Below are 14,836 nucleotides of genomic sequence, written 5' to 3'. Positions count from 1 at the left end.
AAGAGAAATGATGTCATTACTAATTATACTACACTGCATAGGTTTAATCAGCCTTTCTGTATGTTCTCCAAACAGTATGTCTAGTTCCATGTTATAGTGTATGCCTTGTTGATAAAGAGAAATGATGTCATTATTAATTATACTTGTAAAGACACAGAGATGTAAGAAATGTACACTACATAGGTTTTAATCAGCCTTTTCAGATGTAGAATTTCTACTGGATTGGAAACATGAATTCTAGCAATTATTTTAGACATCAAAAGTCAGGCTTAATAGGAAGAGAAGATGTTCCTAAGTCTGCCACTTTCATAAGTAATTATTATGAAGGTTAAACTGTGTGATCACAATATGTAACACTCACGTTCTCATAGAAATTCACATGCATCCAGTACTTTTGTATAGGTATCAGAGATTGAAACCTGTTACAACAAATCTTTACATTTTAAAGTTATATGAAAATGGGTATACTTTATTTGAACAATCTGAAAAAAATGAAAATTCCTCTGAATATGAATTATCCCTTTAAGAATACACCTCATGGCTATTTGTCCACCATTACTGTACATCATGAAGTTTACTGTAAAATTTTAACGATGTAATATTAACTATCTGATACCAAATGGAAAAGTGATTGTTGTAGGACATCAATAGTTTAAGAGACTCAGATTCTTAGTCCAAGAGATGCAGATTTGCCAATATTAATAAGGTCTATATTTTCTATATGTGGAAACAATACCAGAATTGACCTCAATAGTTCTTCACATGTAAAAAGATATTTTTGAATTAATGAAAAATTCTCACAACTGTTTGAAAGACTGTTTCCAGTGGAACAATATTAAAATAAGATAAGACCATGTTTTAGTTGTACATTGATCACTAAAAAGTAATGCATTAAGACAGCTCAAAACACCAACTTGAATATATTTTCACAAAAGGAGTACTTAACCCAATCTAAAATTCTACCATCATATGATTTGGAGCTATATTGCAATCTTCTTGTCTCTTTGTTTGTACCACCGCATTGTCCAACAATATTTGTGTCACACTTCTCTCAGGAACTACTGAACAGAAGGACGTCTTATTTGGTCAACAGCTTAACATTGATGATTTGGAATGTGTCTGTGCTTTTCAGATCTGTCAGACTACTACTTCCTGTTGGCCATTACTTTAGATTAGGAGTGGGGGGATACCACATATACATAGTTGTTGGAAGGGTTTGTTATATTTAGATTAGGAGTGGTGGTATACCACATATACAGAGTTGTTGGAAGGGTTTGTTATATTTAGATTAGGAGTGGGGGGGATACCACACATACAGAGTTGTTGGAAGGGTTTGTTATATTTAGATTAGGAGGGGGGATACCACATATACAGAGTTGTTGGAAGGGTTTGTTATATTTAGATTAGGAGGGGGGATACCACATATACAGAGTTGTTGGAAGGGTTTGTTATATTTAGATTAGGAGGGGGGATACCACATATACAGAGTTGTTGGAAGGGTTTGTTATATTTAGATTAGGAGGGGGGATACCACATATACAGAGTTGTTGGAAGGGTTTGTTATATTTAGATTAGGAGTGGTGGTATACCACATATACAAAGTTGTTGGAAGGGTTTGTTATATTTAGATTAGGAGGGGGGATACCACATATACAGAGTTGTTGGAAGGGTTTGTTATATTTAGATAAGGAGTGGTGGTATACCACATATACAGAGTTGTTGGAAGGGTTTGTTATATTTAGATTAGGAGTGGGGGGGATACCACACATACAGAGTTGTTGGAAGGGTTTGTTATATTTAGATTAGGATGGGGGATACCACATATACAGAGTTGTTGGAAGGGTTTGTTATATTTAGATTAGGATGGGGGATACCACATATACAGAGTTGTTGGAAGGGTTTGTTATATTTAGATTAGGAGGGGGGATACCACATATACAGAGTTGTTGGAAGGGTTTGTTATATTTAGATTAGGAGGGGGATACCACATATACAGAGTTGTTGGAAGGGTTTATTATATTTAGATTAGGAGTGGTGGTATACCACATATACAAAGTTGTTGGAAGGGTTTGTTATATTTAGATTAGGAGGGGGGATACCACACATACAGAGTTGTTGGAAGGGTTTGTTATATTTAGATTAGGAGTGGTGGTATACCACATATACAGAGTTGTTGGAAGGGTTTGTTATATTTAGATTAAGAGTGGGGGGGATACCACACATACAGAGTTGTTGGAAGGGTTTGTTATATTTAGATTAAGAGTGGGGGGGGGATACCACATATACAGAGTTGTTGGAATGGTTTGTTATATTAAGATTAGGAGTGGTGGTATACCACATATACAGAGTTGTTGGAAGGGTTTGTTATATGTTGAGAGTGTTTTAGTCCATCAACGTTGGACATCAAAGGTTACTATCTCCATGATAACATGCTACATAGTTAATAGGACAGTTTTTCTTAGCTATCAGACATATAAAGTCTAGGAAGCCCATTCTTAATAAACTCTTGTGGAGAGTTGTCTCATTGGCAATCATACCACATCTCTTTTTTATAACTCATTTCTAGGCCTTTTTTATATCCAAGAATGGTACTTTGATTTTTATAGCCTAAAAAGAAGTAGATACTCAAACCAGTAAGAAAGAAGGGACTATTGTTAATGGATTTATATTAAAATATCTACTGCAGAAGTTATTTACTGAAAACATGGTTTAAATAATCTAAAAGAAACAAGGGTTTTTATGTCTGCAATGAATAGTAAAATAAGTTTTTTTTTCTTTTTCTTTTTTTCCCCCTCTTTTATTAAAAGATATGATTGAATGCCTTACTTTATGGCAGTTTTCTGTTTGAAAGTTAAGTTGTAGATTACAAAATGAAGTGAAGTAATGTGTTTTTAATAAGCTGGTAGATTAATGTAGTTATGAATTGTTTTGACTAAGATCTATGAGCAGTAAAATTGAGCATGTCAAGAAATGAAGAAAAAAGTCAGATTTATTAATGGGATGGAACTAGAAATAAACATACACAATTTCTTTATCTTCTGATTTAGTTAACAGGGAGCACTTCTTTTATGTCAAGGCTGCTGCATGTTGTATTAAATGGTTGGAAGAAAACTTTGATGCATTATGTTAGCAAGATGAGATTACATTAAACAAGACTTCAAAATCTTCATGCATTAGTGTATTAGGATTAATAAAGATTTTTATAGACAGTTTTAACTTAATGATGATGTTTCAATGATTAGAGCTTTACTGCCAAAGATTTCTGACTACAGTTTTAATTTGATTATAGTTTTCCTTGTAGTTTTGATATGATGGCTTGGGGACATATAATTATGTGCAGCTGCTCAGTAATTAGTTTGTACATTTTGTTTATGTGAAAAAATGAGTTCTCCTGCACTATAAAATATGAATTTCCTGCTAACTGAGATAAACAAAATCCAATGAAGAGGATTTTTGTATTAGTACATGTTATAAAAGATGTCAGATATATTGGATACATATTATTGCTGTAAAAGAAGAGATATTCTGGTCCATTGAAATGACATAATTTGTAGTGTATGTAGTATGCAGTTGTCTGTCTTCCATGTTTACAATCCCCAACCAAGGATTTGTATACAAACGCCACTTCAATCAATATATACCATTTGGTCTCAGGTGAATAGTTGCCATGCCCCATCTTCTAATTTTACATCTATATTAGCTGTGAATTGATATATACTTAATTCAATTTGGCAAAATTGTTCTTAAAAATACACTACCTCTCTAGTTTGCTGAACTAAATTAAATGTTATGAAACATAATATACAGGTCAGGTTCAATTTAGATTTTGGTTTTACCATTTTCTGTTGAAGAGTTTCTGCAAGTAGGGGTCTATTAATCTTTGAATTCATGTTGAGCATACAAGTACCTGTTATCTTATTTATACACTACTACATTTTGTAAATTTCCTTCAATTGAATCATTTATAATAAGTTAAGATTAAAAAGCATATTATATTATTAACTTTACATGAATATGCTACAAAAACTTTCTTCATCAAAAGTCTAGTGACTGCAGAGTTTAATTAACATTTATAACAATATTAGCTTTTACATATTTAATACAAAAATTGATTAAATTAATCCTCACTATCAGAAGACTCAGAGGAATTCTTCAATTAACTAAATTGAGTCACTGCATGAAACCAAGAAAACTTTGTTTTTATGTGAAGACTTAAACATCACATGAAATACATCCAGGGCTTTGACAAAATCTAAAAATATTCATTTCATGCAGTGCAAAGTACTTTCTGCTATCCTGCTAATTCCCATGTCTGCAGGATACAGAGGAAATAAATTCTTCCACAAATCTGTTTACAGCTTTAGAAAGCGGTTAGTTTGATCCCCGTGGCTTAGTTTTACATCATGGTATAATTTCATTATCTTTCTTGTAAGTAGTAAGTATATTGAAAATATGAGGATCTTTGCAGGTTTCCTTAAATATTAAAGTAAATTGGCATGTCAAGAAAAAAATAAACAAAGAAGTTGTCAGAAAAGCAATGGTAGATTCACTTCCACTATTCTCTGTAGGTTGGTGTACATCCATTTTGTTTATATCAGTTCGTTATTCTTAATCTGATCTCATTGAAATTCTGTACAGTTTGTCATGGGCATTGCACATGCTGTGTCTCCCTGTACAGTTTGTCATTGGCATTGCATATATTGTGTCTCTCTGTACAGTTTGTCATTGGCATTGTAGCTATTGTGTCTGCCTGTACAGTTTGTCATGGGCATTGTAGATATCGGGTCTGCCTGTACGGTTTTTCATGGGCATTGTAGATATTGTGTCTGCCTTTACAGTTTGTCATGGGCATTGTACACATTGTGTCTTCCTGTACAGCTTGTCATGGGCATTGTAGATATTATGTCTCCCTGCACATTTTTCATGGGCATTGTACACATTGTGTCTCCCTGTACAGTTTTTCATGGGTATTGTACACATTGTGTCTCCCTGTACAGTTTTTCATGGGCATTGTACACATTGTGTATTCCTGTACAGTTTTTCATGGGCATTGTACACATTGTGTCTCCCTGTACAGCTTGTCATGGGCATTGTAGATATTATGTCTCCCTGTACAGTTTTTCATGGGCATTGTACACATTGTGTCTTCCTGTACAGTTTTTCATGGGCATTGTACACATTGTGTCTCCTTGTACAGCTTGTCATGGGCATTGTTGATATTATGTCTCCCTGTACAGTTTGTCATGGGCATTGTACACATTGTGTCTCCCTATATAGCTTGTCATGGGCATTGTAGATATTATGTCTCCCTGTACAGTTTGTCATGGACATTGTACACATTGTGTCTCTCTGTACATTTTTTTATGGGCATTGTACACATTGTGTTTTCCTGTACAGTTTTTCATGGGCATTGTTCACATTGTGTCTCCCTGTACAGCTTGTCATGGGCATTGTAGATATTATGTCTCCCTGTACAGTTTTTCATAGGTTTTGTACACATTGTGTCTCCCTGTACAGTTTTTCATGGACATTGTACACATTGTATCTCCCTGTACAGTTTTTCATGGGCATTGTACACATTGTGTCTCCCTGTACAGTTTTTCATGGGCATTGTACACATTGTGTCTCCCTGTACAGTTTTTCATGGGCATTGTACACATTGTGTCTCCCTGTACAGCTTGTCATGAACATTGCACATGTTGTGTCCCCATACAGTTTTTCATGGGCATTGACAATATGTATGTGTCTCCCTGTAAAGTGTATTTTGATGCTGTATGTACCAGTATTTTTTTCTAATGAATGAATCATAGAATGTAGCACTTTTTGGAATTTCACTGACTAACAACTACCAAAAAAGGGGTTACAAAAGAATATTTCAGCCAAGTATTTATTATTCTTTTAATTAAGCCATATGAATTTCATATATATGTTATTAATTCCAGGACTTTAAATGGAAGATGTACATGGAGATAGATGAAGATGAAGAAATAGAAGAATTCAATGCAGTGACATGTGTAAAAGATGTAACATTCTCATGTTCTAATGGAACCTCATATAAAATCTCACATGTAAGTATTCTCATGCATGTTCTATTTACATCATATAAAATCTCATACGTAAGTCAACTCATGTGTTAATGTAATATTCTCATGTTCTGATGGAACTTCATATACCATTGTGTTTTTCTTATGTTAATCATCATTATTTATATTTTAATTTAGAAGAGACTACATGCAGATTGTCATGTATCAACCAAGCACAAACTTAAATGTAATCCAAGTCATCTATATGTAGATAGGAAGCATGGCAGACAATATAAATCAGTATCAACTTCAATTAAAATTACAGACTGTGCTTTTTTTTATAAAGATTTAAATATAAGAGCCATTTATTCGGTGATGGTTAAGTCCTTGAGGGTTAAGTGACAGATCCATCCCATATATTTTCTTGTTATATACCAAACTGATCTTCAGGTTCGACAATACTTTGAATTTTTCAAAATGTTGAATGAACCTCAACATTGTTGTCACATTTCCCCCCCCCCCCCCCCCAATATTACTGAACAGAATGACTTCACATTTGGTCAGCAGATCAACAGTGATGAGATGTAACATGATTTTGGAATCTGTCTTGACACCTACTTCCTGTTTTCTAAAACTTTGAACTACAAGTGGGGTGTGCTTATAGGAGGACAAGACTGTAATCTTATTCAAATATATAATTCCACCAAGCTTGTGATAGAAACTTTTCTTATTATTTAGTGATAGATACTGGTTGATCATTTTATGTGTTGTGCTTTAACTGGTTGATCATTTTATGTGTTGTGCTTTAACTGGTTGATCATTTTATGTGTTGCGCTTTAACTGGTTGATCATTTTATGTGTTGCGCTTTAACTGGTTGATCATTTTATGTGTTGCGCTTTAACTGGTTGATTGAAAATGGCCAACAACAGTTTTTTGGGGAAAGTGTTTTAAAAATTTCATATTTATATTTTTTTCTCTTTTCTTTTCAGCCACCATTTATAATGGAGAAGTGGGTTACAGGCTCCCCACTAAACATGAATATAGATTGCCAAGTTAATTTTGAGGTACAGATTGCTTTTTTAAAACAAATTATAATTATTGTTTATTCAGTTATTTTTATTAAAACTATTTTTAAATTGATGAATATTACTGTAAATGTCACATAATCTTGTAAAAAATGTCAACATGCAAACGTAGATTTTATAATGTAAGTATCTGTTAGTGAGACAGACACCCAATGACACAACACAATACAAAACATCTACAGTCAAGGTCAACATGAAGACATCAATAGACAAGTGTCAAGCTGTAAAGTCTAGACCAGTTTTGAATCTATTTAACAAAGACCCCAAAGATATGATTTTTTTATGTTGGACAGGCACATGAGCATGAAAAAGGGTTCTATACCATTTTTATACGACTGCAAAAATTAAAACATTTTGGTCGTATATTGGTGTCAGCGACGTCCAAAGACGGATGGTTTCTGAATAATAACTTGAGTATAAGTAAATAGAAATCAATAAAATTTTAATACAAGGTTTATAACCACTAAAGGAAGTTTGGGATTGATTTTGGGGGTTATGATCCAAACTGTTTAGGAATTAGGGTCTAAAAAGGAACCCAAAATAAGCATGTTTGTAGTTTCCAGACAATAACTTGTGTTAAAGTGTATGAATCTCTCTGAAATTATACCATAAGTTTCCATACTACAAAGGGATGGTTATGACTGACTTTGGGGGCTATGGCTCAAACCAGCTAGGAATTGGGGGCAAAAAATTGGGAAAAACAAGGGTTTTTCTGGTTAAGGTGGCTCGGGACAATTCGACTGCGCATAATTTCACGCATGAATTACAAAATTATTTGTCGTTAATTTGATATAATTTTTTTAAATATTTTGATTGATTAGAAATGTTAAATCATTGTAGTTATGTGAATAATAGAATATTTTTGTTATTATCCGTATTTGTTAAAGGGTCAAAATGACATTTCACCCATTTTCACCCTTTTTCCCGCCAAAATTTGGGTTTTCAGGCAAAATATATTATTTTCCTTATCGGTGACCTATCTTTTTTATTTGCTCATTCTTTGAAGCTATATTTTAGCTTTTTATATTACAGTTTTGGACCATGTGTCATAGAACGTTTTTTTAATAATCCGATAAAAATATGTCAACACCTCTATTTTCCCTATCATTTCATTGAAAAATGGTCCCTTTTACATACCTGTTTAAAAGTAAAATTTTGAGCTTAAATGGTCCGTGACCTCCTATATTTTTCCTACCAATTTGATTCAATTTCTGTAAAGAATAAAATAACAAAAAATACGGCACTTCTGATAGAAACTTGGAATAGGCCCCGAGCCACCTTAAAGAACAATTATGACAATTTAAAAGCAGTGTAAGAGAGGTAATCCAAATCAATGTAAAGAACAATTTTTAATTACCTCCCTTACACTGCTTGTAAATTATGTATTACGAAATGATGATTGTCTTTCGTTATTAGATGTCAATTTATTTTTAGCAGTTACTATTTAAGAAATAATTCCTTCATGTCATGCTCTATGCTCATTTTAACATGGGTAGGCATTATATTTGTCGATATTTTACACTGAGCGTTAGCATGAAGGAATTATTTCGATTCTAATAGGACAAATACAATACTTTTATAAGGCGAAGCGTACGAAATTACCGTAAAAATGTTTGGCTGTTCCCGTTTCCTCCTGGAGGAGTCTGTGCATTGCATTTCATATTTGATAAGTTTAAAAGCTATGAGCAGGGTAAATATATGTTGTTTCATAAAAAAATGTAATAAAAGTTTATGTTAGCTGCTTAAATGTATATATTTTAAAGGATAACGATGGAAATAACGTTAATATAAACAGTAAGTTCGTGCGCATGTGTCAAACATATTTTGTGCTCATTAGAACACGGCTTTGTTTACAAAGCGTAATAAGGACGTCATATTAGAATTATTAATATTAATTTTAGCCAAGAATATGTATGTCATTTTATATTTTTAACTTTTATGGTGTAATTAAATGGGTAATTATGGTTGGAAACTCCATTATAGATTTGAATTGAGATACTGAGCATATCTTGATGGAAAGAATATTATTTTGAATAAGGAAAAGGAGGGAGATAAAAAAAAAATTGAGGGGGAGGGGGGCAATTTTTCTCATTTCAAATTTCAGAAATTAAAAGAGAATATTATTTTTGGGGTTAATATTCAACATCATAGTGTATTGCACATATGCAATAAAACGGGGTAAAACTATTTTTTAGGGGGAAGGGGGAGGTCAATTCGCAACATAGTGTATTGCACAAAAGCAAAAAATTGAATACAAATTGGCACTCATACCACATCTTCCTATATCCATATAACCAATTTGATTTCTTTGACTACAGTTATTCTGTGTCAGAAACCTATTATGTGACAAAAATTTAATTACAATCCAAATTCAGATCTGTGTCAAGCATAAATATTGTGTCCACTTTGGCCCTAACTTTATAGGGTTGGACATTTGCGGACGTATCCAGCTGTGCTCAGCGGAGCAATTTATTACAATAAATTAAACTTATGTTTGTTGAAGTCAAAAACTACATTCTCCTTCTATTGATTAAACACTTAGTGCTAGGAATCCATTTTAATTATTTATTTTATCTTTGTGTGTATTTCCAGAAATCTGTAAGGAAACCTAAAATGATACGATACCAACACACTCTGGATCCACAGGGAACCAGTTCTGGTCAACATGTTGTGACTCTTACCTTGCAACAATTAGAAGGAACAGAACTATTAGAAAGTAATACCTCACCAAGCCATAAAGTTGTACCGGTACATCAGAGTCAGAGCTCCCCTGATTTACAGGGTGTGTGGTCTCAAAGAAGTTTATTTCCAACTCAGACTTTACCTGAAAGCAAAGGTTAGTCAAAGTCAAAGTTCTACTGATTTATAAGGTGTATGACACAGAATAGTTTTCTTACATTTCGGACATTACCTGAGTAAAAAGATTTGAGTTTTACATCTGTTACAAAGAATATTTTTACAGATACTCCATTTATGTCTGTTTTTTGAGAAATGCCATGGGTCATCAAAAATATCTTTACCATACTTGAGGGGCGTAAAGGGGGGTATTTGCACGGAAGAATGCCAAATAAAATTGCCATTTCACAATGAACGAACATTTAAAAATTTCTTGCACGTTGATGTTTTTAACGATTTCACGAAACACACAGAATACCCAACCTTTTTCAAGGCTGCACGTGAAATAAAAATGGCAAAACATGTTGGACGAAAACAACCCTTTACCACCCTCATACATGTACTTGATTTATGTCTTTCAAGATATTGTTTTTTACCATGCTTAATTTAATAAGTCCCATGCAGAGAATGAGGAGGAAACTTATTGGTTTTAGGGTCAATATGTCAAAGTTCAAGTTCAAAGTAGCAATGAATAGACTGAAATTTGTGCAAAATAGCCAAACTTGGTTTTACAATGCCTTTCTAGCCCATTTTGCAGCAATGTAATTTAGTGATCTTCCTATTATCTTGATATAGTAAAATAAGGAAAGATCCGAGCTTTACAGAATAGGGAAAATAAATCACTTGCAAAAAGTTCATAGTTGGTTTACAGTTTGCTGCATTTCAATTAATTTTCTTTCTTGAAAATGTGCACTATGAAGTTTTAGTTGATTAGTGAGGGGACCTCAGTTTGTGTTTCATTGCCTATGAACATTTTATTTTAGCTGAAATCCTTTATATTTATGTTTACTTTCTGTTATAGGAACAGTTTCCAATTGGTCATCAGTAGTGACTGGTAGGAAATCCTCTAATGCAGACTTATTTTCTGTTCCAAATATTATATATCCTTCACCCAAGCCTATTCCTGGAACTCCTCACCAGTTATACCCGTCCCCAGGGTCTCCATCGCTCCAACGGTTTGCTTCCTCACCTCAGCAGAGTTCTCCAGGAATGATGTCATCAGGATCAGGATCAAGTTCCTTGTCCAGTCACAAATCTCCATGGTTCTCAACTAACCCCAAATCAACTAACCAAAAATCACGTAGGGCGTCAGGCTCTAGTGCTGAATCTGCTAGAAACGCTCCAACTCAGCCATCAGACAAGAAAGAACAGGGGAAACAGGGCTCATCAAAGAAAAGATTTCCATCAGGGGAACATCAGAAAGAGAGCAAGGTAACCTTTGCCCTTTCAGGGTCAGAATCGTCAGTTAATAGTGGCAGTGCAGAGTCAGGATTTAGTGAGAAACCTGAAAAACCAAAGGGGGCATCCTATGCTGATGTTTGTAACAAATGTTTGGAATCCATGGAAACGAAGCCACACAGTGAGTCACATAGAGGTAGAGGTCATCACTATAGTTACCAGACTAATCGAGGTCATCACCAAGTAACACATCAGCCACTCCCCTATAGAGGACCATATAGGGGTAACCAAAGACCTCAAAGTGCAGATGTATATAGGAGAGGTAATCAAGACTATCATCAGAATGAGAGTTACCGTGGTTATAGAGGTCGAGGTCAAAGTCAGAGGAGTGATAGAGGTTATAGAGGTAGAAACAGAGGTAATTTGAGAATAAATAGTGGGCCAAGGGATAGACGATTCAGATCAGGAAATGACTATCATAGAAGTTTCAGTGATCCAAAACCAGACATTGATAAAATGACAAATAGTTTAAGTTTAGATGACAGGGCAAGGACAAGTAGTGCTAATCTTAGACATTCTAGTGGACAACAAGATAATAGTAACAATGAAAGACATTTAAGACATTCTAGTGGACAAAGAGATACTAGTATAAATGAAAGACATATGAGACATTCTAGTGAACAACAAGATAATAGTATCAATCAAAGATATGCAAGACATTATGGTGCAAACCAAGACGACAGTGATAAACAAGAAAAGAGTTTTTAGTAAAACAAGAAAAGTAGTTCTTAGTAAAAATTATGATGTGGATGATTTTATTTGGTTATAAATTGATGAAGAACTCCTCTATTGGTGCAGCTCTAATTAAGTTTTTCCCTGTGAGATTTCTGTAGATGTAGCCAAATCAAGAAATCCAGTCTTCTCAGGACATATGCTTTACTAGGTGTAAATGGATTCTGTTGTGTACTATCTTTATCCCTTTAAGAGGCCACTTTAAGTTCAGTGACTGAAATATGTAAGTTATATATATATCATTTAATATCAAATTGTAAAACATTTTATGAAATCATTCATTAATTCAAATGCATTTTTTCCTTTCAAACTAAGCCAATATGTTACTGTACATCCATAAAAAAAAAAATGAAATAGATTTAGTTCTATATATATATTTTCAGGGTTCTCGTTAAGGATTTTTGAAGGCGAGTCCAGGGACTCGTTATTTTTGGCCATGGTGAGTCCAACAACAAGGAGAAGATATTGTATTGCAATATAATGTAATATTTAAGTCTCCATGGCCTAATAGAGCAATGAAATGACATTTAATTCAGATTACTTTTAAACTTTTGCTATAAAATGATGATATTGTGTTTAACTGTGTTTAGTTTATACAACATATTTCTATCTTGATGTATCTGTGGACTCACTAGTTTTGAAAATGATGAGTCCAGACAAATTTTGACCAGTCCAGGACTCATGGACTCGCCTTAGTGAGAATCCTGTATATTGATGAAATTTTAAACATGATCAAAATAATTATTACATATTTGTATGTGCCATTGAAATTTTTGTTTGAAACATATGGCCTCCACTTTGTCTGTCCCAATGAAACATGCCAAACAAAAGGTCTACAGTTGCTTTGAAGGGTAATAACTTCAAATTCCTAATTTTTATCTTGAATTAAAGTCAGTTCTTGCTGCTGCCCCATTTCCCATTTCATGTTCATGCTACTGGAATTGTCTCCAAATGGTAGAAACCAAACCATGAGTCAGGACCTTATGATATTGCTGTATTAAAGACCAAACAGCCTATTTATTTCTACCAGTGATTTTTCCTTAAAATTTTGTGTGAAGGTATTTCATGATTTGAAGAACAAAAAATGATGAAAAAAATTGGGGGTCACCGACTTAGTTTTGTCACTATAGCAACCTCAGTTTCGTGTTTTCCCGAATATTAACATAATATTTGCTTGTTATCTAAACTCTCAAAAAAATGCTTTATATCAAACCAACAAGTATAATTCTTTTTTCACGTTAAACAGTAGATTTGTATCTTTCAAATACAGGTTCAAGAGTTTAAGACTCATATTTATTTGATCTTTAAAAATATGATTTATTTCATTCCCGCCAAAAATTATGCGTAAAACTGAAAAACATTTCCAGTATTAAAAAATATCTACCAGTGATTTCTTCATAAAAATTTAAAGAAGGAAAGTGCCATATGTACTCTTCAAAATAAAGCAAGAAAAAGTGTATGTCACCGACCTTTCAAAAAAGATATGAGTAATTTTTATGTTCTTTTCTCGTTCGTTTTGAAGAAAAGAGTTGTCTTTCTTCAGAACAATGCATCTGACGTCATAGTACGAACTTTCCTTGCTGGCGCACTATTTGAAAAAAAGAAATCGCAAATTGGACGCCGTTTGAAACCCACATTTAAATTTCCAAGAATAACAACTATATTCACCTACTTTATTATCCGGTAATACTAGAAATTAAGCATGTATCAGTTTCAGATCTTTATGATTTTGTTGCCGCACAATATAAACCTTCAAAAACACCATCCACCGGAATGGAAAATTGTTTGAAATAACCTTTCACGCCACTTTTGTATTGAAAGTCTGTTTTTGTCCTCTGTCCCACATAAGCAAAATTATTGAAATTAAAAAGAAATAAAAGATGGCACTGGTTGACTTACAGAGTATTTGAATATACCAGACTAGATGTGCTTGTTTCTTTTTCGCGTCAATTTCAGAAGTTTGCCGTAAAGAACTCATTCGGTACTGTTGAAAGACGGACATACAAAAGCATGGACGGAGTTCTTTATACCATTATTTTTCCCGACTAAGACGAACGTTTAGAAATTATTGCATCGAGTTTGTGAATTCATTATTTTTGAATATTTTTAAGATATAAGGAAATTAAAATTATAGGTATAATATATCAATGAAAGTTTTGATTCTAAAACGTTATACATCTATCTTAAAATACAATCATTTTATTACTACCTTACGTGTTTTCAATAAACGAGACAGTAAATATAAAATACAAAAAGTTTTTGATTCAAAAATTAATATTTAGAAATAATTTTCCGTTGAAAACTACAAAGTAAGATTTCTCCAACAGGATAAAATATAATAAATCTAAATTGCTCATTTTGGAAATTAAAACAAAGAAAAGGTTGTTGCCGGCATTGAAAATCGAAATTTGTTTTCAATCTTTCCGGTCACAGTTGTAGCTAAATGAAAGGGAGCGATTTTATGTAAGATATTATTCTTGGAGCAATTGTTTTGTCATATTAAGTTAAATTTACAACAATTTAATTTTAAACACCAAAAATTTTGATTTTAATTCACATTCGCTGAGTATTAGTTTTATTAATATTTTTTGCCTTACAGATAATTTTCTAATGCATGTAGGGTAAAACTGTTCCTTGCTTTGTTTGTATTAATGTTTACTCAAGCTCTGTAATTAAGATTGACATCTTTATATATAGGTATGTAAACCTGTATATATGCTATTTAATTGAATTGGGCGTTATCAAAATATACTTATACAAAATATACAAACAAAGCAAGCAGGCAAACCAAAGTGTTGATCTACATACAGTAGGAAATTAGCTGTAAGTTTCAGTGAGATTAGACGATATGTTAATCATTT

At 33.2% G+C, this 14,836-nt stretch overlaps 1 protein-coding gene across 3 annotated transcripts in view; it reads left to right on the top strand.

The window, feature by feature from the left end:
- Positions 1-12,366, top strand: part of LOC139513648 (mitogen-activated protein kinase kinase kinase 20-like) — a 57,800-nt gene extending 45,434 nt beyond the window's left edge. For all 3 annotated transcript variants that reach the window (XM_071302327.1, XM_071302328.1, XM_071302330.1), the window contains exons 18-21: positions 5,943-6,068; positions 7,014-7,088; positions 9,702-9,945; positions 10,807-12,366. In XM_071302327.1, the coding sequence (XP_071158428.1) occupies positions 5,943-6,068; positions 7,014-7,088; positions 9,702-9,945; positions 10,807-11,951 (1,590 nt within the window). In that variant the 3' untranslated portion in view covers positions 11,952-12,366. The remainder of the gene's footprint in view (positions 1-5,942; positions 6,069-7,013; positions 7,089-9,701; positions 9,946-10,806) is intronic.
- Positions 12,367-14,836: the final 2,470 nt, after the last annotated feature.

The sequence above is a fragment of the Mytilus edulis genome, chromosome 2 (genome assembly GCF_963676685.1).
Source record: "Mytilus edulis chromosome 2, xbMytEdul2.2, whole genome shotgun sequence".
NCBI classification, from domain to species: domain Eukaryota; kingdom Metazoa; phylum Mollusca; class Bivalvia; order Mytilida; family Mytilidae; genus Mytilus; species Mytilus edulis.
The sequence above is the reverse complement of the archived record's forward strand: the minus strand, read 5'-3'. Positions and strand labels throughout refer to the sequence as shown.